Source organism: Zingiber officinale, chromosome 9A (assembly GCF_018446385.1).
Source record: "Zingiber officinale cultivar Zhangliang chromosome 9A, Zo_v1.1, whole genome shotgun sequence".
Classification (NCBI taxonomy): domain Eukaryota; kingdom Viridiplantae; phylum Streptophyta; class Magnoliopsida; order Zingiberales; family Zingiberaceae; genus Zingiber; species Zingiber officinale.
The window spans coordinates 69,595,827-69,620,878 of NC_056002.1; the positions used below are offsets into that span (position 1 = coordinate 69,595,827).

At 37.7% G+C, this 25,052-nt stretch overlaps 1 protein-coding gene across 1 annotated transcript; it reads right to left on the reverse strand.

Annotated features, from left to right (window-relative positions):
* Positions 1-19,718: 19,718 nt before the first annotated feature.
* Positions 19,719-20,671, reverse strand: LOC122019258 (uncharacterized protein At2g29880-like). The gene is made up of 2 exons (XM_042576747.1): positions 20,396-20,671; positions 19,719-20,294 (listed from the first exon to the last, which is right to left on the reverse strand). Exons 1-2 carry the CDS (start codon positions 20,669-20,671, stop codon positions 19,719-19,721), a joined length of 852 nt encoding a protein of 283 aa, XP_042432681.1.
* Between the last annotated feature and the right edge of the window lie 4,381 nt (positions 20,672-25,052).

The window sequence follows — 25,052 nt, forward strand, 5'->3', positions numbered from 1 at the left end:
TAGTGTGTGTTGTTGATTATAGAAGGAAACTATGTCCTAGTGATCTAGGTTGATAATGTCCCCAAGAAGAGCTCATAAGGATTGTCATATTAAACCCTGCAGGTGGACTTAGTCCGACATGACGATAAGGTTGAGTGGTACTATTCTTAGACTAAGATATTAATTAAATGAGTTGTCAGTAACTCACTTAATTAGTGGACATTCGACATCTTAAACACAGGGAGACTAACACACTCATAATAAGAATGAGCCCAAAAATGTAATTTGGGATTGGTGCGGTAGTTCAATAATAGTTCTTACCTATATCAATCGATTGGTTGAACTGATAGTGAGATGATATAGGGAAGACTACTCTTAATCATTCCTAGTCGAGTATTAACATTCAGGGACAATGTTAATGCAATAAGACTAGCATGTAGGTCAACTTGATGACTTGATCTCACAAGTCATGGATATAGAGATATCAAGTTGACACATGGGTATACATTAGAGAATGTATACTGAATGACCCGCCATGAGAAAGTATCATGGATCGTTATATGAGTGTCATATACTTTCTCATGTGGCTATTAGTATGACTACTAGTCCTTAGACCTAAAGTCACCATGGTTCCCTACATAAGGAGTTATATACTTTGGTTTCGTCAAACGTCACCCGTAACTGGGTGGACCATAAAGGCGATTACTGGGTATGTAACAAATTATGCGGAGGGATGTGAGTGATGTAGATGGGATCTATCCCTCCTATATGATGGGAGAGACATCGGTATTCTTGATAGAGTGAGACCACGAAGTGCATGGCCATGCCCAAATGAGTCAATATAGGATATTGAGCTCATTTGATTTAGTGTGTCTACTTGGAGTTCAAGATTTAGATTGATTAGAGGATGACACGGTCTATGCCTCATATTGATCAATCTAGATGTCTAGGATAGAAGGACACTTGTCATATTTTGTGAGAAGTCACAATTAGTAATCACAAGATGATGTTGGATCTCAACATTCTTGTAACTTGGGTAGCAATGATGTATTGCTAGATGTCGCTCATTGCTTATGTTTCTAAAGGAGTTTAGAAACATTGCCAACGTTACAAGAACCTATTGGGTCACACACAAAGAACAAGTGGGTAGAGATTAGGTTCATATGATGAACCAATTGGATTAGGTTCATATGATGCACCAAAGATTGGATTCGGATTAATTCAAATTAGACTTATTGAGTTAGACTCAATTAGATTCAATTGTTGAATGAGTCTAATTTAAATTTGATTCATTGAGTCAATTTATATTAATGAATTGAGATTCATTAAATTAAAATTGACTTGAATCAAAGGTTGGATTTAACTCAATAAGGAAGAGAATTGATCAATTTTGACTTGACCAAATGGAAGTTGAAACATCAAGTTAGACTTGATGTATTGCCACATCATGAAGGTTGACTCATCCTACATGGCATGACTAACCTTGCCACATCATCTCCACATCATCAAGGGAGATCAAGAGGTTACAATCCTCCATTTAATATGGCTAGCCACATTAAATGGGGAGTTACCCATGTGTGGCCGGCCACATAAAAGAAAAGAAGTTTCATTTTATGGCATTGATTTTGTGGTGTTGAATGCTTCTTCCTCCTTATCTCTCTTCCTCCTCCTTTGCTGTTGTTGCCGTGGATTCCAAGCAAGGTGAAGGTGAGTGAGTTGAGTTCCAAGAGAATAGGGTGGAGTGAAGGTCACAAAGGAGGGTACCTAGAGGAGTGTATGAGATTCCTTTTACTATCTCTCCTTTCTCCCTTTTTAAATCCTACCCGAGAGCCCTAGAAAGTGCTAGCACACTTGTGGTGCTCTCTTCTCCATCCTTGAGTGTTAGAGAACACATCTTGTTCGTGTGGATACTTCTAGAGGATTGTCTACGTTGACAATCTCGAGATCCGGCGTACCTTGGACACACGGGACTCGCGAAGGGCACGCATCGAAGGTATAAAATCTTTTTATGTAGATCTAGGAGTAGATCCAGTTTGAAACTCTTATTCGTAGTTTTTCGAAATTTTTCTTTGCACGGATCCCTTGGCTTTAGGGCTTTCGGAGTTTTCGCGGCCCGAAAAACCCAACAGTGGTATCAGAGCCACGTGCAAAGATGAATACGAGTTTATTTTGTGTTTTATGAAAATGTTTCAGTTCTATAATATTCTGTAAATTTATTATTTTTATAGTTTTTATGGGTATTTTTCTCGTAGAAGCGAAGCACAAGTGTTTCGATACTTGTAGGCTTCGACTACAGAGAAGAATTTTCCAAAACGGCCAAGTTTCGCCCCAAAACTTTTTGGGACAATGGGCTAAGGCACTGTTAGATCGCAATGGAACCCTCGTGATGGTTAGATCGCGGGTAGGGGCGCTGCCCTTGGCCCCGCAAGGGGATTCGTTCCGCAATTGCGCCCGAAAACCGCTAAACGGAACCGCCGGGAAATTTTACTCGTAAAAATTGTAAAAAATTATAAAAAAAATACAGAAAATTATAGAAATATATAATTTTGAATTATATATTATTTTTGTGATAGTCATGGCCCAAAGACCCAATTCGATTGGATAATTCGTGTTGTAATTCATAATACGGCCTGCGTGCCGTGATGTGATGTGCGTGTTGTATTTTATTTTTTTTTCACGACCTGCGCGTCGTGTCTTTCTCTTTTATTCTTGTTGTAAATTAGATTTAGAGTCGAATGTAACTCGAGTTTCAAAATGTAATGTAAATTTTGAGGCGGTGGAAGGTCCACTCGAGACAGAGTTACGAGGAGGGCGCGAGCAACACGAGGTGGTCAAAGGAAGGAGCTTGAGAAGCTGTTGACCTTAGGTTGACCATACGATCTTCTCATTGGCTTGAGAAGATCGTAGTAGGGTCATGACATAATCACAAAATTATTTAATTAATTGCTTTTGTGTGTATGTGATGCATGCTAGTTAATTAAGTAATTAATTAGTGCCTAACGATTAGATTAGATCTAAGTCGTGCACATGATGCACCCTTCGATTAGATTAGATCTATCGAGTATATGATACGCATCATCATTTAGATTAGATCTAAATCGTGTTAACTCGTAATGCCTACCATGCCGTGATACCTACCACTACCTCGATCGCATGTTGTTGTTGAATCTGCCAAAGCAGAGCAACACATACTATCTTGGTAGGGTACGGAGGGACAATTTTGGTCCCGCCTATTAACGCATGGGTGAGTACAACTCAATTAGATTGAGGAACTAGTGAACTCAATTGGATCGAGTTTAACTATAGGCATTATCCAATGGTTGGTAGATAGGTCAAAATCACGTTTATATTAACTCTTGGGCGTATTAGCCAAAGCTAACTCGAGTTTTAATATAAATGCGGATTTTGATCCTATAAACAAGAGTTGCATAGAGATGTAATTGGTAATCGTTACCTACCGATCATACTAAATCTTGGGCGTATTAGCCAAAGCTAACTCAAGGGTTAGTATGATGTAGATCTTGTCCCACATGAATTATAGAATTCAGTGGGAGCATCATTTAGTTAAAGGCCTAATTAAATGATTAAGAATATGATACTTATTTCTGCATTTATTTCTGTTGTAGATTACCATGACGTCTAGGGCTGTAAATGAACCAAGCGTTCGTGAACAACCTTGGTGCTCGACTTGGTAAGAGCTTGTTTATGTTCGTTCAATATACATAAGATTAATTAAACAAACAAGCTTGAACATCTCGTTAAGCTAAATAAACAAGCTTGAACACATATGTGTTCAGCTCGTTAACGTTCGTGAACAACGTTCGTGAACAATGTTCATGAACAACGTTCGTGAACAATGTTCACGAACCATATTTATTAATAAAATTCTTTTCAATATGCTAAATAAATAATAAAATAAAATAAATAAATAAATTTAAATTATCAATCTTAATAATCAATCAAACAATTAAAAGTTTCAAACAATCAAACAAGCTTGAATTGAGAGCTTGATAACATCTAAACGAACCAAGCTCAAGCTAAGCTCAAACCAAGCTCGAACCAAGCTCAAGCCAAGCTTGAATTGAGAGCTTGATAACATCTAAAAGAACCAAGCTCAAGCCAAGCTCAAACCAAACTAGAACCAAGCTCAAGCCAAGCTTGAATTGAGAGCTTGATAACATCTAAACGAACCAAGCTCAAGCCAAGCTTGAATTGAGAGCTTGATAACATCTAAAAGAACCAAGCTCAAGCCAAGCTCAAACCAAACTAGAACCAAGCTCAAGCCAAGCTTGAATTGAGAGCTTGATAACATCTAAACGAACCAAGCTCAAGCCAAGCTTCAAACAAGCTCAAGCTCATAAAAAAAAAACCAAGCCAAGCTTGAACACTCATTTCAAAAGCTTGGTTCATTTTAAGCTCAGCTCGGCTCGACTCGGTTATCTTATCAAACAAGCTTGAACATCCCAAAGATCGGCTCGGCTCGGCTTGTTTACAGTCCTAATGACGTCGAATACGAACACCTTCTCCCTGCGATCTGTCCTTAATAAGGATAAGCTCAACGGAGCAAATTTTCTGGACTGGTATAGGAACCTGAGAATAGTTCTCACCCAAGAACGTAAACTGTACGTTCTGGAGCAGCCCATTCCGGAGGCTCCTCCTGCCCGTGCCACGCGAGCAGACCGAGATGCTTACAAGAAGCATTAAGATGACGCATTAGATGTGTCCTGTCTTATGCTCGCAACCATGAACTCTGAGCTTCAGAAGCAACATGAGTTGATGGGTTCTTACGATATGGTTGAACATCTTTGTCACCTATATCAAGGACAAGCAAGGCACTGGAAGAGGAACTCCAAAGAATACCTAGAAGACCTTAAGAAGAAGAGAAATAAGATTTCTACTTCAGGTATACATGTTATAGAAGTCAACCTCTCTATTTCTTCATCGTGGGTATTAGATACCGGATGTGCTTCGCACATTTGTACTAATGTACAAGCGCTGAGAAATAGCAAGGCATTGACAAAGGGTGAGGTAGACCTACGAGTAGGCAATGGAGCACGGGTTGCTGCTATTGCTATAGGAACTTACTATCTATCTCTATGCTCTGGGCTTGTATTAGAATTAGATGATTGTTGTTATGTGCCTGCCTTGACTAAGAACATAATTTCAGTTTCTTGTTTGGACAAGAAAGGATTTTCGTTTACAATAAAGAACAAATGTTGTTCCGTCTATTTAAACGATATGTTCTATTGTAGTGCACCTCTGATGAACGGACTCTATATTCTAGACCTTGAGAGCCCTATCTATAACATAAATACCAAGAGGTTCAAGTCAAATGACATGAACCAAACCTATCTCTGGCACTGTCGCTTAGGTCATATAAATGACAAGCGCTTATCCTAGCTCCATAAGGATGGTTTGCTGGACTCATTTGATTTAGAATCATATGAGATATGCGAGTCATGCCTACGAGGCAAGATGACCAAGACTCCCTTTAGTGGGCACAGTGAGAGAGCGACTGATTTGTTAGGACTCATACATAGTGATGTATGTGGCCCTTTCAATGTCGCTGCTAGAGGTGGTTATAGGTACTTCATCACATTTACTGATGATTTCAGTAGATATGGTTATGTGTACTTGATGACACATAAGTCTGAATCCTTTGAAAAGTTCAAAGAATTCAAGAATGAAGTATAGAACCAGCTAGGCAAGAGTATTAAGATACTTCGATCATATCGAGGTGGAGAATACCTTAGCCATGAGTTTCGTGACTATCTAGCAGAGTGTGGGATCCTATCCCAACTCACTCCTCCTGGAACACCACAGTGGAATAGTGTATCCGAAAGGAGGAATCATACCCTATTAGATATGGTACGATCTATGATGAGTCACACAGATCTTCCGACATTCCTTTGGGGCTATGCTCTAGACACGACAGCTTTTATACTCAACCGAGTTCCATCAAAGGCCGTGATAAAGACACTATATAGGATATGGACTGGGAGAGATGCCCAGGTGTCTTTCATAAGGATTTGGGGTTGTGAGGCTTACGTTCGACGTCAAGTCTCAGACAAGTTAGGACCCAAATCCGACAAGTGCTACTTTATTGGACATCCCAAGGAAACTAAGGGATATTACTTCTACATTCCCAGTCAGCACAAGGTAGTTGTGGCAAAGACTGGGGTCTTTCTAGAAAGGGACTTTGTTTCTAGAAAGATTTGTGGGAGTGCGTTCGATCTTGAAGAAGTTCAAGATGCGAACAATAGCACTGATGCCTCGATAGAAATTGAACTGGAACCACAAAGTGTTGTGGATGATGTTGTTCCACAAGAAGTTGAGGAACAACAACCAGTTCAAGTAGACATACCTCTTCGTAGGTCTAATAGGGTACGTCGTCAGCCTGAGAGATACTCATTTCTCTTGTCTGACCATGATGACGTTGTGCTCATAGATGATGAGCCTACCACCTATCAGGAAGTTGTGATGAGACCAGATTCTGAGAAATGGCTAGAAGCCATGAGATCCGAGATGGAATCCATATACACCAACCAAGTATGGACTTTGGTTGATCCGCCTGAAGGGGTAAAACCCATTGGGTGCAAGTGGGTCTTTAAGAGAAAGACTGACATGGATGGACTTATCTATAAGGGTCACTTGGTAGCTAAAGGTTTCAAGTAGATTCATGGTATTGACTTTGATGAAACCTTTTCTCCAGTAGCGATGTTTAAGTCCATTCGGATCATGCTTGCTATTGCAGCTTACCACGATTACGAGATCTGGCAGATGGACGTCAAAACTGTGTTTCTGAATGGAAACCTACTCGAGGATGTGTACATGACACAACCTGAGGGTTTTGTAGATCCAAAGCATACTGGCAGAGTATGCAAGCTGCATAGGTCCATTTATGGACTAAAGCAAGCTTCTCGGAGCTGGAATCTTCGATTCAATGATGCAATCAAACAATTTGGTTTCATTAAGAACGAAGATGAACCTTGTGTCTACAAGAAGGTTGTAGGGGACATAGTTGTCTTCCTCATATTGTATGTGGATAACATACTGCTCATTGAGAAAGACATCCCTTTACTACAGTCTGTCAAGACTTGGCTAGGGACTTGTTTCTCAATGAAGGACTTAGGTGAAGCATCCCGTATTCTAGGGATACAGATCTATAGAGATAGATCTAAGAGATTGCTTGACCTAAGTCAGAGTACATATATTGACAAGGTACTCCTTCGGTTTGCCATGCAGAACTCCAAGAACATGGCGTGAGTCTTTGAAGACTCAAGGTCCCTCTTCTAGAGAGGAGAGACCGCATGGATCAGATCCCTTATGCCTCAGCCATAGGATCTATCATGTACGCCATGCTATGTACTCGACCGATGTCTCGTATGCTTTGAGCATATACCAGTCAGATCCAGGTGAAAGTCACTGGATAGCGGTCAAGAATATTCTTAAGTACTTAAGAAGGACTAAAGAATATTTCTTAATATATGGAGGCAATGATGAGCTAGCTGTAAAGGGTTACAGTGATGCTAGCTTCCAGACCGACCAGGATGACTATAGATCGTAGTCGGGGTTCGTATTTTGCATTAATGGTGGTACTGTGAGCTGGAAGAGTTCGAAGCAGGACACAGTAGCTGATTTTACGACAGAGGCTGAGTATATTGCTGCATCAGAGGCAACAAAGGAGGCAGTTTGGATTCGCAAGTTCATCACTGAACTTGGGGTGGTTCCTAGCATTGCTGATCCTATTGAGCTCTATTGTGACAACAATGGAGCTATAGCATAGGCGAAGGAACCTTGCTCACACCAGCGGACCAAACACATACTACGGCGATTCCATCTCATTCGAGAGATCATCGAGAGAGGAGATGTGAAGATTTGCAGAGTACCTACAGAGGCTAACATCGCAGATCCCTTGATCAAGGCTTTGGCACAGAGGAAGCATGATGGTCACACTAGGTCATTGAGGCTTAGAGCCTACACTGATTGGCACTAGTGCTAGTGGGAGATTGTTAGCTAGAGCCCTAGAGCCAATCATTTGATGATTGTATTTTGGACTTATTGTATCATATTCTATATAAATAAAGGCATTTGGTTTTTGGTTGTTATACTTACTTGGATTGGTGCTAAATAAACTAAGTATAATAACGTCCTTGAGTAGAAGGTTCTTACCTATATCAATCGATTGGTTGAATCGATAGTGAGATGATATAGGGAACACTACACTTAATCATTCCTAGTTGAGTATTAATATTCAGGGACAATGTTAATGCAATAAGACTAGCATGTAGGTCAACTCGATGACTTGATCTCACAAGGCATGGATATAGAGATATCAAATTGACACATGGGTATGCATTAGAGAATGTATATTTAATGACCCGCCATGAGAAAGTATCATGCATCGTTATATGAGTGTCATATACTTTTTCATGTGGCTATTAGTATGACTACTAGTCCTTAGACCTGAAGTCACCATGGTTCCCTACATAAGGAGTTATGTACTTTGGTTTCGTCAAATGTCACCCGTAACTGGGTGGACCATAAAGGCGATTACTAGGTATGTAACAAATTATGCAGAGGGATGTGAGTGATGTAGATGGGATCTATCCCTCCTATATGACGGAAGAGACATCGGTATTCTTGATAGAGTGAGACCACGAAGTGCATGGCCATGCCCAAATGAGTCAATATAGGATATTGAACTCATTTGATTTAGTGTGTCTACTTGGAGTTCAAGATTTAGATTGATTAGAGGATGACACGGTCTATGCCTCATATTGATCAATCTAGATGTCTAGGATAGAAGGACACATGTCATATTTTGTGAGGAGTCACAATTAGTAGTCATAAGGTGATGTTGGATCTCAACATTCTTGTAACTTGGATAGCAATGATGTATTGCTAGATGCCGCTCATTGCTTATGTTTCTAAAGGAGTTTAGAAAGATTGCCAACTTTACAAGAACCTATTGGGTCACACACAAAGAACAAGTGGATGGAGATTAGGTTCATATGATGAACCAATTGGATTAGGTTCATATGATGCACCAAAAATTGGATTCGGATTAATTCAAATTAGACTTATTGAGTTAGACTCAATTAGATTCAATTGTTGAATGAGTCTAATTTAAATTTGATTCATTGAGTCAATTTATATTAATGAATTGAGATTCATTAAATTAAAATTGACTTGAATCAAAGGTTGGATTTAACTCAACAAGGAAGAGTATTGGCCAATTTTGACTTGACCAAATGGAAGTTGAAACATCAAGTTAGACTTGATGTATTGCTACATCATGAAGTTGACTCATCCTACATGGCATGACTAACCTTGCCACATCATCTCCACATCATCAAGGGAGATCAAGAGGTTACAATCCTCTATTTAATGTGGCCGGCCACATTAAATGGGGAGTTACCCATGTGTGGCCGGCCACATAAAAGAAAAGAAGTTTCATTTTGTGGCATTGATTTTGTGGTGTTGAATGCTTCTTCCTCCTTAGCTCTCTTCCTCCTCCTTTGCTGCTGTTGCCGTGGATTCCAAGCAAGGTGAAGGTGAGTGAGTTGTGTTCCAAGAGAATAGGGTGGAGTGAAGGTCACAAAGGAGGGTACCTAGAGGAGTGTATGAGATTCCTTTTACTATCTCTCCTTTCTCCCTTTTTAAATCCTACCCGAGAGCCCTAGAAAGTGCTAGCACACTTGTGGTGCTCTCTTCTCCATCCTTGAGTGTTAGAGAACACATCTTGTTCGTGTGGATACTTCTAGAGGATTGTCTACATTGACAATCTCGAGATCCGGCGTACCTTGGACAAGCGGGACTCGCGAAGGGCACGCATCGAAGGTATAAAATCTTTTTATGTAGATCTAGGAGTAGATCTAGTTTGAAACTCGTATTCGTAGTTTTTCGAAATTTTTCTTTGCACAGATCTGTTGGCTTTGGGGCTTTCGGGGTTTCCGCGACGAGAAAACGCGATTTTCGCGGTCCAAAAAACCCAACAAATCCAAGTTTAATTTAAAAGAATACATGGTAGCTAGGAAAAGGTTCAGATCTTTGTACAAATTTTTTACAGTGGAACCATTAGGTTTTTCGAGTAGCAACCAACAACTTGCCAAACATTTGGTCCTCCAGACCTGTTTAAACTTTCTTTGGTTTTGCTTGATATCTGACCAAGCTGATCTCCTAAGACTTACTTGCAATACTGAGTTAGCGTAATAGATAAAATAGTAAAGTAAAATAGTGTTAACAGATTTCAGAATTCACTAGTTCGGTCGATCGTGCGCGGTCGACCGAAAACCAGCCGGTCACACATGCTTGGAATTTACTCCTCCAAGACTTCTCATTACCTAGGGTTACCTCCCCCTAGGGTTATCCAGCTTTACTCACTAGGACTTCCATTGTCTATCTTCACTCACGAGAACTTCCACCATCTATCTTCACTCTGTAGGGCATGACTTTACTCACTAGGACTTTCACCACCTAACTAGGGCCCAACTTCACTCACCAAGACTTTTACGACCTAGCTTTGCTCACTATGGTCCAACTTCACTCACCAAGACTTTCACCACCTACCTTCACTCACTAGGACCCGACTTCACTCACCAAGACTTCCACTTGCCTAACTTTTAGTTAGGACTAGTCACTTAATAGACTTTTCACCTGTCTATCCTTCGGTTAGGACTTACCCTTGCTAGTCATCTAGTCCTGACTATACTTTTCTCTTCTAAACATCAAATTCTATTTGGATTAACCCTTGGTCAAACTATTGTCAAACATCAAAATCCTAGAAGTCGATTGCACCAATAGTACTTTCGTTTCTTCATCTACTAGCACCTTGTATCCTCGTCAGATAGTGAACCATTGATCGATATCCGTCTTTAGGTAGACCTCTATTTTTCTCTTCTAGTAGGAGAAGGCATCCCCACTAAAGAGTGGAGGGTGAGTAGTACTGTAACCTTCACCTTGGGTCATTTAAGGATAGAACCTTGAACACAAAAAAGGACAAAGAAATCCCAAGAATAGGTCTTAGATTAGCAGTGTGGGAGATAATAAAAGTACTAAAACTTGATTGGTGTTGCACCAATTCAAAGTATTTTGCAACCTCAAAAACTTGTCCAAAAGAGGTGATTGCACCAATTTGAACTAGGTCAACAATCTTAAAACCGAACAAGTAAAAGAAAGAAAACATAAGAACCCCCCTTGGCTCGATTGGTGGTTGCACCAATTCAAAGCGGAACCTCGCTCTGATACCTCTTATTAGATCGTGAGCACGTGAGAGGAGGTGAATCACATGATTTTGCAAATGTTCTTTTATTTTAAAGAGTATCGAGTTTGCAGCAAAAATAAAACTAGGGAACAGAAGCGAGAAAAAGAAAGAACAAGTGCTAATACAAGTAATTTTTTACTTGGTTCGAAGCCTTCAACGACTCTTACTCCAAGGTCTGCATTCATTGAGTGCTTTCATTGGGCAATCACTATAAGTTCAAAAATAAGTTACAAAATTTGAGCACACAAACTGTAAAAATGAATGATTATCGACAATAAGATAGTATCAATAGAATTCCTTGATCATAGGTTGTTGAAGGAGCATTACAGCATCGTAGGAGATTCTTCAGAGCAGCGCACAAGAATGAAAGTCATAGTAATTGATGTTTTTAAGTTGCTAGTCAAAGCCTCCTTTTATAGCCCTGTCTGGGTGCCTGAAGCCCCTCTCGGGTACCTGGAGTGTGTTGACATAACGAGCTCTCATCAAAACTTCATCCCCAAAGTTTGTCCACCTCTAAGCGCTTGGACCATTAATGTCGAACTCCAACTCAGCTTCTGGATGAAATTTTCTAGTTTGGGTGCCTAGACCAACTCCAAGTGCCTAGATTGCCTAGGTGCTTGGTCAGGCACCCGTTCGGGCGAAGCTGGTCTGGGCGCCAGAGTCTGGGCTCCCGAACAACTCTTTTTCACTCTTTTCTTTCCCTACAAAGAAGATTTAGTCTAGGCAATCATAATATATTTATCCTCCAAAAGAAAGTTAGCACAATAAGGTAGTTATATTAATTAGATCCTGTCTCCTTGAGACCAGAATCTAGTCTCAGCGTAGGTTTCCCAATGGACCTAAGCTTGACCGACGCCTACTATTCCCTCAACCAAGAACGCTTCCTCACTGGATCTCTCCTCCAGTTACTTGCCTCCACTTACCAATTGCAGACTTTAAGTCCCTTGACCCACCAGGACTTTCCTACCAGATTTTAACCAATCTGAACTTCAGCTAGTTGTCAACCCAATTGGACTTCCTCTTGCTAGATCTCAACCAATTTGGACTTCCTGCCAGTTGTCAACCCAACTAGATTTCAGCCTGGTGTTCCGGTCCTTTAGATCCATCAAGTCCTGCACACTTGGTAAAAGGTTAAACAAATATAACATCTAATTTTAATCCATTTGTCATTCATCAAAACTCAAGTTTGATCATTGGTGCCAACTACACCAACATAAAGGATAAGAATCAGCTAATAACACTGAACCTGTAACATAATACTCATGAAAAGAAGATAAAGATGGATCTACTAACTTTTTTGGCTCAGTACAATCTCTAGTAAAATAACCCTTCTTGCCACAGTTATAGCAAGTCATCTCTTACTCTTAGGTTTTTGTCCATATTTTTTTTTCGTTCTTCTTGATTTAGTCTTGCCCAGCAACAACACCAGCTTCCTTTCCTTTTCCCTTTCCTCTCTTAAACCATCTTTTCTTATTCTTAAAACCAAAACTTTCAGCTACAAAAGCTTGTCCAGTAATCCTTGTGAATTCTATTCTCTCTGTGTCAAGTTCAACATGACATGAGGCATCAGTAAAAGTCTTGATACTTTCGCTGTGTGTCAGATACTATTTCATTATTTTTCAAGAATCGGGAAGGGAATGAATTACTACTTGAACTTATTTTTCATTAGTCATCTTATGACCAGTGGTCTTTAACTCCTAAATCATATTTGCCAATTCCCTTAGATGTGAAGTCATGGTGACATTTGAACACTTTTTGTAACTGTTAAACTTAATTGTCAGCTGACGAAGCTTACTGAGACTTACTCCACTGTACTTCTCTCTAAGGGTTGTCCCGACAACATGTGCCAATGGTAATGGCTCATACTCAAATACCAGATCATCCACCATTGAACTAATTAATATTCCCTTAATAGTAGAGTCCTTCATTTTTCATGCCTTATAGACATCAAGGTCATGCCTGTGATGTGCTATAGAATCATCAACCAGTTCTTCCATGAACCGATTTATAGTCTCTAGAACTTCTTGTTCCTTAAGAATGTATTATATCTTAAGGTGCCAAATTTTGTATTTATCTCCATATAATTTCTCTCCCTTATTGAGTTCAACTATGATGTTCTTAGTTACCATAATCTATAAATAAACATATTATTTAGTTATTCAGTGTAATTTATATGTATGCAATTAGTAATTGACTCAATGTAATTTGAGTCGTTTACAAAATCAAGTGATAACTATGTTTCCACTCATCATTTGTATGATCTAATCTAATCAACATTGATTAGTTCCATTACATACATCTCATTAAATGAACTAATTATTTTGTTAAGACTATTAACACATAATATTTTTTCAAGTTCATTAATGTATAACATAATTTTTCATTAAAATAGCACTATTTGTATATAACAACAATTTTTATTACATGATTTTATTAATATGAGCTTAATATTGTACATATATAGTGACAGTAATAACAACTGAACTTTACTTTGCAAGATAAGCTAACTCTACTCCTACTAGGACTAACACTAGTGGTTGTATTTGATAGGACAATACTACTCCCATTAGGAAAGACACTAGCGCAATAGTAATTATCACAAGTCCTATCTTTCTAGGTTCAGCTTGGGCAATCTCAGGCAAATCGGTAATCTTAGCTTAGTCCATATTATAATCCTCCTCTAGATTCTCCTTAGACTCTTTAAGATCCTCCTCAAACTCTTCTAGATCCTCCTCAAACTTTTAGGATCCTCTTCAGACTCTTCAGGATCCTCCTCAGACTAATCAGGATCCTCTTCTGAGAACTCATGACATAGTAGTTCCACACACAATTCTGTATATGAGATACGCCCTTTAAAGCGCCCTGATATATGGTGTGCTACTACTTTTGGATTCCCCGACAATGAACTGATCAAAGTTCAAATCCGGTAATTATCGAGGATGGGAAACTCTTCTTACTCAAGCTTCTAGAATAGTTCATCTAGTCATCCAATATGTCCTCTTAGTATGTAAACTAGATCATATTCGATATCCTGAATCTCCTCCCACAGCTCATTCCATTGTATGTCGCAACGGGTTATCGTGCATATCATTCATGACATTTGGAATTGAGAATAATAATATCAGTACAAAACTAACAAACCAGTAACAAAATCGGTTCATTTCAATTCACACATATGCATAAAAAAATATACATAATCTATAAGTAACTAAGAAAAATATTTTTTTTTATTTTGAGGAGCTCCAGTTGACTGACATACTGGATCGATCGATTGAGAAATCAGACTCTAAGCATTAGTTTAGTCCCTTGTTAGCATTGGAACTAATCTAATTGGGGCATTCAGTAGTTTTTGTTTAATCTAAACTCATTTAATTAAATCATCCTTATTGATCTGGTTAACCAACTAATGATTTAAATCAGATCGGGGTTCAGTTTGGACCAATCTGATTTGATATAGTCTAGTTCAAATGAACTAGATTAGTTTGGATTGAACCAATCTGATCTACTCAGGTAAATCCAAATAAAAATAAGCATAATTAGTTGAAAAATTAAAACACAAAGTTTAATTTTTAATTAATTTTTCCAGAAAAAAAATTCTGTTTGATAGAAACATTCACATTTTTTATTTTCTTTTTGATTTTTAAAAATCAAACATTTCCTCAAACATTTTTAACGAAGAAAAGTAAAAAGTTGTTGTTCTTCTTCCGTGATCTATCCACCGCGATGAACACAGTTTGACAACCTCTATTGTTGATCGTGGGCCATCGACCATTTCTCGACACCAAACGTCAGTCGATAGTGGTTCGACGTGGTCGTAGCAACTGAGAAAACAGAGTTTCCCTTTTTGTTGCCAAGCAAAAGTCTCAGTTGCCGTAGTCACCGATGTGCAATACAACCATCAGTGAGGGGGGCTTTTTTCTCTTCTCGAGCAATATGCTCTGATACCATTGTTGCTTCATAAGAAGAAGATTCGTACAAAATGAAAAACTCATAATGATCTCCCATGGTAGATCTTGATCTTTGCTTATCGTCGGGAGAACGATCACGAATGAATCGAAAAATTCTTTAGGATTCACAAACCATATCTTATAGAGGTATATTCTTCTTCGCCGATTATTTACTCACCACCTCTCCCTTTCGATTCCTTGATGTCTCTTATAAAGGCAAGCGACAATAATGTCGCTCATAAAAGAGGAAGATGAAAGGTCTCTCGTAAAAGAGGAAGAATAATGGAAAGAGACACCCTTTCATCTTTGTAATACCTACAAGACGACCTTAAATAATTCACCACTGATCTTGAATTCAATATAACCACCATTTCTAGCATGAGCTGCTTGCATTTACATTTTACAGGCCTCAGTAAGTCAGTGATCCATAGTCAAGGTTTAGTACTCAACCAAAAGATCTTCCCTTTATTGACAAATGCAAACTAATCTTGCTATACGACACGAGCTTTGACCCTTGATTTCGCTTAAGTGCGATAATATAATACCCAAGTCATGAGAGGAGATTACTACGTTTAATTTAATGGCAGTTCATCGACCTTCCAAATGATTCTGTAGTCGTGGCTGGTTTTTAATTCGGTTCAATCTTTCTGCAAAGGACCATGGTAACTCCAGCCATGAGCTAAGGCAGTGGCACACTGAGCGTAGCAAGTAGCAACACTTCAAGGACCTGATGCAAATATCTTGGAGATTCATTAGTTCTCGCAAAAATTTGTTCCCAAAACTTTACAGTACTGATTCAGCCTTGGGTCCATGATTTCCTTCCCGATTCATATTTTCACGAGACCAGCGAGCTTCTCTCCAGAGTCCCAAAGGTGGAGTGGTCAACTCTGCATTATACATCTTGATTTCATTCTGAATATCGACAAAGAAAAAGTTTTTGGAATTGATAGGCACTACAGCTGTTGTTGTTCATGCGCATGCTGCACTATATAAATTCTTCTGAAAGAAATCCAGCATCGATCGTTTCTCACTGAATTTGTTTGATGCAGTGAATTTTCTTTCCGAGCGCGGTGGCACTTATGCTGTCACCCTTGCAGTTTTCCTGTCTCTATTATATCAGGCAATAATATAATTTATCTTGTGTCGTTTCTGACTTTAGTGAATCAGAACTCCAAACATCCTCAGATTTAAGCATTAATTATAAATCATTATTCATGCCACATGACTATCTCAATGACATCTCAAGTAATAGACTACTCTTGTGCCACCGTGCGAGTCCGGAATCAAGAAGCTGCAGTTTGAAGATTGCACGATGCGGGACATCCAAAGACACGGCGTGCCCAAAAGCATTGGGATAAGGTACTCATGATCGATCTCTTATTCGACATACTTTGTATTTCATACATATAGTTTAGACTCTTTGTCCAGTACAGATGGGAAGAAAACATAAATAATAAATCTACTTAGCCTCATTTATCAGTCCAGTATAGTTTGTAGAATCGCGATTCTACGCAGAATCGATTTAGGGTCAGAATCGAATCGTAAAATCGTACGATCCTATCAAAAATCCTTAAAATCTTATCATACATGATTAATAATTAGAAAAACTATCTAAAACACTCATTTACATATAAATAAATAAATATATATATATATATATATATATATATATATATATATATATATATATATATATATATGTAATCATTTACACTCAACATCTCAAATTACATTACTACATGTACAAATTTAAATTAACTTGTAATTCAACTATTATTCTCGTATAGTAATAATATTTATATTTTCATATCTAAAATGAAAGAATATAAAATTTCTATTAACATAATAATAATAACACATTTAATGTCAAAAATATTTCCTTGGTTTATAAGATAATTCAATTTAAAGGACAACAAAGCACCTAACGTATATAACAGAAGTTATTGAATTCTTTGATTTAAATATGAACGTCAGAAATAATCTTCTAAAGACTTGTTGATGTCACACAATACTAGACAATAGGTATCCAAAAACTCATTATTTTAGGGAAAAGAAATGATAGAATATTATTGATAAAAAAATTAACTCAAAAATAATTAAACATATATTTAAATAATTTAAAACTCTAATAAGATGAAAAAAAAATAATAAAAAAAGATAAAATTTTCTAGACATCCGAAAAGGATTTAAATGACATTTTTTGGGTTTGAAATAATATGATTAAGGATAAACTTTGAAATTTATTAAAGATCTCTAAACGAGTTTTGATTTGATATATTATAGGCTCCGTGGTTCAATCCGAGTCATAAGTTATGACCTCTCAAAGTTTCCACCGATCCTGCTCCGATTTTGCTCCGATCTTGTTCTGATCCTACCAATTTTATTCCGATCCTACTAATCCTGTTGTGATCCTACTGTAAAAAGCGATTCTACATGATCTTGGATCAATTTTGGATTTCCGGATCGTAGGATCGTACGATCCTATGATCCGAATGACGATTTTGCAAACTATGGTCCTGAGATAACTGGTCCAGTTTCATGGAATTTTTTCACGACCATCAAATAAATCGAAAAGTACTCACAATAAGTATTTCAGAAGTCCAACATCTTTTAATTGTACGTATTATTTAAAGAAAAAATTCTTATAAATATAGTATAGCTGGAATCGAATTATGTATCTACACCTTAAACATCCTACTACTGCACTAGAGCCCCGATAGCGTACGGATTAGGAATAAGCAACTTGAACAGGAAGTATGAGAAAACGAGGAAGCAATTCGGTCATGCACACTTTCTATGAAATTGGATCTTTCCACATAAAAAAGCCAAATAATATTATGCAGATACGACTCTAATCAGATACTATAACTCCTTTTATTTTACTTATATATGTTAATGATAGTTTATATGAATGTTTCTTGCCGAATGATTCTTTAATTCGAACATATCTTGGTACGACAGAATATTAAAATAATATTCTTAAATAATACCTCCCTATGATGTGACTGGATCTCAGTCCACTTTTAATGGATCAAGAGATAATCCATAATATGATTATAATCGGATTATAGTCATGATTTGATCATAATTAGTTGTAATCTCTTTTTAAATTCATCTTTCCACTCAATTATAGTTTGGGATGAGATGAGAGGTCAAAGGCCTCCCGGAGGCTACTCTCGCTCAACGCCCAAGAATCAGGTCACTCGTCCATCGCCAGCGACTTCCGACCGTTTACTTCGACCCAAACTAAAATTTAAATAGAAAGATGAACTCTATCAAATATGATTAAATCGTGACGATAATTCGATCATAATGATGGATCATTTCCTAGTCCAAGTGGACCCGAGAATCCTACTCCACTATGATTTAATATCTGAAATATTGTTTTGGCATTTATTTTGAAGTAACTTTGATCAAAATTGTATCATCTTATAAGATAAATAATTTTGATCAAAACTATTCAAAGATAATTAAAATTGAATCAAAGCTATTCTATCAGTGGAGCGATTAAGTAATATTTTCATAAATTTTAAAAAGAGGATCAATCTTTAATATTATATATTATTTATTTATTTGCCTTTTATTATCGAGTGGTGACCAGTCTTAAGAAACCTAATACCCTATTTAGAAACAACTTAAGTGAAGGAATTGAATTGAATTCCATTAGGAATTGAATTCCAATAGAAATTTAATTAAATTCCTATGTTTAGAATGGATTAGTGAATAACAGAATTGAATTGAATTCCTTAATTTGGAATCTATTTGAATTGAATTCTATTTTTATACATTTATCATTTTATCCTCATAACTAACCATTTAATAACAAAAACTCCAGAAAGAGAGTGTTAGTATACCACTCTTGATCTATCCAAACAAAATGTAGAGGTTACTGAGGAAGTCGTTGATTTTGTTACTGATTCTGTTCAGTAGGTAAGAACTTGGTGGCTGATGTGAAACGTACCCAAAAAGTCAGATTTCATGTCACTATGCTTACTAACCAGTTAGATTTCAAGGCTCTTCCAACTTACTAACCAAGTCAATAGATTAGTTGTTGATCTCGTCGTGACCTGCCAATATATGTGGATGCCACATATTCTATTGCCAAATGCAAGGGAATCACCCTTTAATCGCAATCTTTTATGGCTCCAAATAAACGAAAAGAGAAATGAAAAGGATTATATAAACAGGATTTTCCAACCACAAAATGAGTTTATAAGTATCTCAGGTATTATCACAAGGTCATACAAGAATCAACTCGTCTAAATGCCAATAGATGATTATCAAAAGAAATTTCTCTAATTAGTCTTCCAAAGAATAATTCACCAAAATAAATGCCACCAAAATAAAATTCTCAGGCATTATCTGGTCTTATGACTTCATCATATTCAATAGATGCCACCAAAATAAAATTCTCACAAACATACCGTAGCAAACCTAACTTCTCCCCCCAAAAATATACCAAAGTACCAAGTTAAGTTGTTGTATGAACACAACAAACTTCCCCCCAAAAAAATACATACATAAAATCACCAACTTAACTTTTTAGCTAACCATTGCAAGCATAGCTCTTCTGGGAAACCAAAAAAAACTCCAACAAGATTAGGATGTTCCTTTAGCAATTCAACAGCTTCAAAAAGTTTGTCAACCTCCAAACCCAATTTAGCTACTGCTTCATATATTTCTGCAGGCTTCCAAACTTGAGTGTTTTTATTTAAAATAGCTTGTGCAATATCTTTCATTGCCGAAGACACCTCATTTAATTGGGATGAGTACTCATTTGTCATTGGTACTTTTCTTTTTTTACCTTTCGTAACTGAAGCATTAGGTACAAAAGGATTTGATGTTCCAAATTGTGATCCCGGTGTTGATGGCACACTTTTAAAATCAAAGGTGGAAAACTTTTCCAAATAAACCTGATTGTTTGCTTGCATCTCATCAATTTCATCAATACTAATATGAGTCTCCTCCCTTTCCCACCTTTGTACTTTTTCTCTAGCACTCTCAGCTTGAGCTCCAGTTGCTACAACTTTCTCATATATCTCTCTGAGAATCTCCAAGTGATGAAGGGATTTTCCTTTGATATTTTTATACTTTGGATTGGCCTAGTAACAAAAGGAAATCACAATAAGAAAGTTCGTAAACAAGCATGTGCAAGGAAGATGCTACCAACTATATTATAGGAAATGAAATATAATACTCATACCTTTATCAGAGATTTCCACACCTCTAGAGGAGCCTCAAATGTTTTAGAATAATCATTCCATCCTATTCCACTTTTCAACTCAATTTCTTTTGATAGCACCATTTGTTCTTTAAGAGTTTTGAGACGATTCATCACTTTGGTTTTGTTGATGTTCAAAGAAAATTTATCATTAATTTCCTCTACCACCTTCCTATATGCTTCAGCAGAAAAAGCTCTATCTTCCTTTTGACCCTTACCCTTTTGCTCCCTAAGAACTTCAAGCATCACACCATCCATTTCTGTGGTTCACTTAAAGTATGCATTACAATCATTTCCTCTCACTTCAAAAACTTTTTCGCATCCATATCTGTTGGATCGAAAACGCTAGAGGGTGGGGGGGGGGGGGGTGAATAGCGCTCGTGACTTTCACAATCGATTTCAGAATCGTAAAAGTAAACGTAGCGGAAAAGTAAATGCAATCACACACAGAAGACACAGTCGAATTACTTCGTTCGGAGCCTAGCTCGACTCCTACTCGAAGGCCCGCGGTCGTTAACCGCTTTCGGTGGGCAACAACTATAGAATTGATAATTACAATTTAGAGTACAATTTAGTGTAATAAAGAAACTATACCAACAAAAAGAGAACAGAGAACTTTGGAGTGATTCGTTGGAGTAGCAGAGCGTTGTTGAGGCGTTAGCAGTAGTATACGGAAGAGCGCAGTTTTCTGTTCGAAATCGATTATCTGAGCTGCACCTCAAGGCCTCCTTTTATAGCTCTGCAAAGTATGATCCAGATCCCCAAGCTTCGGGATCAAGTTTGACCCGACGCGGATCGTTCGACCGATCCCAATGTTCGGTCGACCGATCAGGCGATCTTCTCCCATCTGATCCGCCTGATCCTCTCGCTCCGCTGGTCAAACTTTATCTGAGGTTCGGTCGACCGATTACCGTTTTCGGTCAACCGATCAGCTGTTCTGACTCAGCCCAGTCAACTTGATCTAGTCGACACCAAACCCAGGTTCAGTCGACTGATAACGAGGTCCGGTCGACCGATCCCCTGGTCAAGCCCGGTCCAACCTCTGGAGATCTGATCTGCTGGCTTGTGGGTTCGGTCGACCGATCCCAAGGTTTGGTTGACCGATCCCGGTCACTTCTAACTCTGCACAAAAGGTTAGTCTCCTGCAAAACAGAGTTAGAGCAAAATGGATAGTATGTAAACAAATGAATTGACAGCCTTAGGACTGCCCGGGTCTGACTTCGGATTTCCGACCGGAAACCCTAGGTCGACCCAACGCCTACTGTTCCCTCTACGGGGAACGCGTCCTTACCTACTCCACTCAGGAGATTTACCTGATGCCAGTCCGGTCCTCCAGACCGACTGGACTTTCCGCCTAGGGTTACCACCCCCTAGGACCTAGGATTATCGCCCCCTAGGGTTTTCCTCCACCTAGGGTTACCTCCCCCTAGGACCTAAGGTTGCCACCCCTTAGGGTTTCCCTCCACCTAGGGTTACCTCCCCCTAGGACCTAGGGTTACCACCCCCTTGGGTTTTCACCTGCCTAGCCGCTGCTAGGACTTTTGCCTAAGTATCACTTAGGACTTTCTTGCAAGCTCCATGAACCTTGTTAGATAACACCACAGCTTAACTTTGAGCTCTTTACCATAATCAAAACTCAGGTTCGATCATCTGGTGCTCACTACACCAACAATCTCTCCCTTTTTGATTATGACAACCTCGATCCAAAGTTAAGTATAACATAACATTAAGTAAAGGAATAAATAATGGAAGTTTAACCATGAGCATCAATGCAATTTAAATTTTGTGCTCCCCCTTTCATTATGTTTAATTTCTTGATTTCTTAACTTTGACTTTTCACTCCCCTTTTGACATAAATCAAAAAAGAATTAACTCAAGAGAGAAATCGTCTATTTAATTTTAAGCTCCTCCTAAAGGGTAGCATAGTTAAGTACTTAGACTTTGAAAAAAAAAATTGGTTAAGTACTTTAGCTTAATTTAAAAGGCTTTTGAAAATAATAGTTTTCTTATGGAGACTTTTCTTTTTTAAAAAATTGTTTTGAAAACCACTTAGCTAAATTTGAACTGCTTAGCTATGTTTTCAGCTTAAAAATGATTGAGTTGAGAAAGTATCTTGCCAAGTGGTTAAGTTTTAAATAATTTAACTCAGTTTAGTTAGAGAAAACTTAATTAAGTACTTAGCTTTGAAAACATTTAACTTCTAGAGGAGTTATAATTTAAAAGTCAGGTCATGAATAATTTTAATTTTAAAGCTAGGTTAAAAAATAACCTGAATTTTTTAAGATAAGGAAAAATTAGTTTTTAAGTCAAGTCAAAGATAATTTTTATTTTAAAACCCAAGTGAAAAAAATACTTTAATGAATAATTAACTTGGAAAAACTAACTTTAAGACCAACCCAAAATCACTCCCCCTTAATTAATGCCCTAATAAATTTATGGTTATTCATTTAAATTCAATTGGTCCTTAAGTTCAAGCATGAGCCAATATGTTTCAAATTATTTACTTTAGAGAGGTATCAGAGCCCTAAAGTTCATGCCTAAGTGAACTCAAACCGGTTTCAATATCAAGCACGTTGTTTTGCGGTCACATGTCTAACCATTTAGCTACTAGCTGATTACCTAGAGGGCAACAGCTTTCACTTGGTTAGTCAAGTTAAGTCACTAGATCCAGTTAGATTTGACTAGTGCTGGAAGACTTAACTTGATTACTGTTGACTTGGTGTTTAACGCCCAGACTCATATTGATGCACAGATATAAGCATTCTTGAGTCCAGGCTATACCCTATGCATCTCACGCCGTTCTATGTTTTTCAAACACAAGCAAGGTAAGCCTAGGTATTTGTGAGATGCTCTGGCTAAAACTTAGGAGAGCATGATTTCTAAGGTTGAGCGTAGGCTAAATCCACATTTTGAAAATCTAGTAAAAGCTGGAGTTTTAAAACCAATATTTTCCTAGAATTTTTAAAAGGACAGGATGATTAAATAAGAGTTTTGAAGTAAGACCACGAATTTGAAAATCAACATCTATTCTACCCAACACATTCCTATTTGTCTTCTAAGTGAGCTGAACTCAAGTTCAGGTAAGGGCTTTGTGAAGATGTCAGCTAGGTTTGATTTTGACTCAACATAATTGAGTTCAATATCACCCTTAGCTATGTGATCCCTTACAAAATGATGCTTTACTTCTATATGTTTAGTCCTTGAGTGATGAATTGGGTTTTTTGTTAAATTTATTGAGCTTATATTATCAATTGAGATCTTTGTTTTATGATATTCCAGTTGATAGTCTTTAAGGGTATGCATCATCCATAGCAACTGAGATGTGCATTCACCTAAGGCTATATATTCAGCCTCCATGGTGGATAAAGCAACATAGTGTTGCTTTCTACTTGACCAACTTACTAGGCATTGTCCTAGAAATTGACAGCTACCACTTGTACTTTTTGTATCTTGCTTGCACCCGGCATAGTCTGAGTCAGAGTAGCCAGTTAGGTCAAGGGTGCCAGATCTAGGGTACCATAGTCCTACATTTAGGGTTCCCTTAACAAACCTAAGGATTCTTTTGACAAGGGTTAAGTGAGACTCTTTTGCACAAGATTGGTATCGTGCACACATACCTACTGCGAAAATAATATCTAGCCGACTCGCAGTTAGGTACAGTAGACTTCCTATCGCACTTCGATTGTATTTCAAATTTACTGATTTACCTTCTAAGTCTGAGTCAATTTTAGCATTTGTAGCCATTGGTGTATTAATTATTTTTGAGTTCTCCATGCCAAATTTTCTAACTAATTCCTTAGCATATTTAGTTTGATAAATATAAATTTCATCTTTAGTTTGCTTAATCTGTAAACCTAAGAAGAAATTGAGTTCTCCTACCAGACTCATTTCGAATTCATTTTCCATTAGTTTGGTGAATTCTTTTAGAAATTTAGAGTTTGTGGAACCGAAAATAATATCATCGACGTAAATTTAGGCTATAAAAATGTCGTTTTCTAAGGTTTTTATGAAAAAGGTTGGGTCTATTTGACCTTGGTTAAATCCTTTTGATATTAGATAATTGGGCAGGCGTTCATACCAAGCCCTAGGTGCTTGTTTTAGTCCGTATAGGGCCTTTTTTAATCTAAAGACATAATTTGATTGTTCTAAGTCCTCAAATCCTGGGGGTTTACCTACATATACTTCTTCTTTAATAAATCCGTTTAAAAATGTGGGTTTTACGTCCATTTGAAATAGCTTGAATCCTTTGTGTGCTGCATAGGCCAGTAACATCCTAATGGATTCAAGTCTTGCTACAGGGGCATAGGTCTCATCATAATCTAACCCTTCTACTTGACTGAATCCTTTAGCTACTAACCTAGCTTTGTTTCTAACTATTTCACCTTGATCATTTAATTTGTTTCTAAAAACCCATTTAGTGTCAATTATGGATTTATTAATAGGTTTAGGCACTAATTCCCAGACCTGATTTCTTTCAAATTGGGCCAATTCTTCTTGCATTGCTAGAGTCCAATCTGGGTCTGGTAGGGTTTCTTCTATGGTTTTGGGTTTGATTTTTGAAATCAGGGCTATTTGACTCTGGTTTCTATAGGATGACCTAGTTCTGACTCCTAAAGTTGGGTCACCCAAAATTTGATCA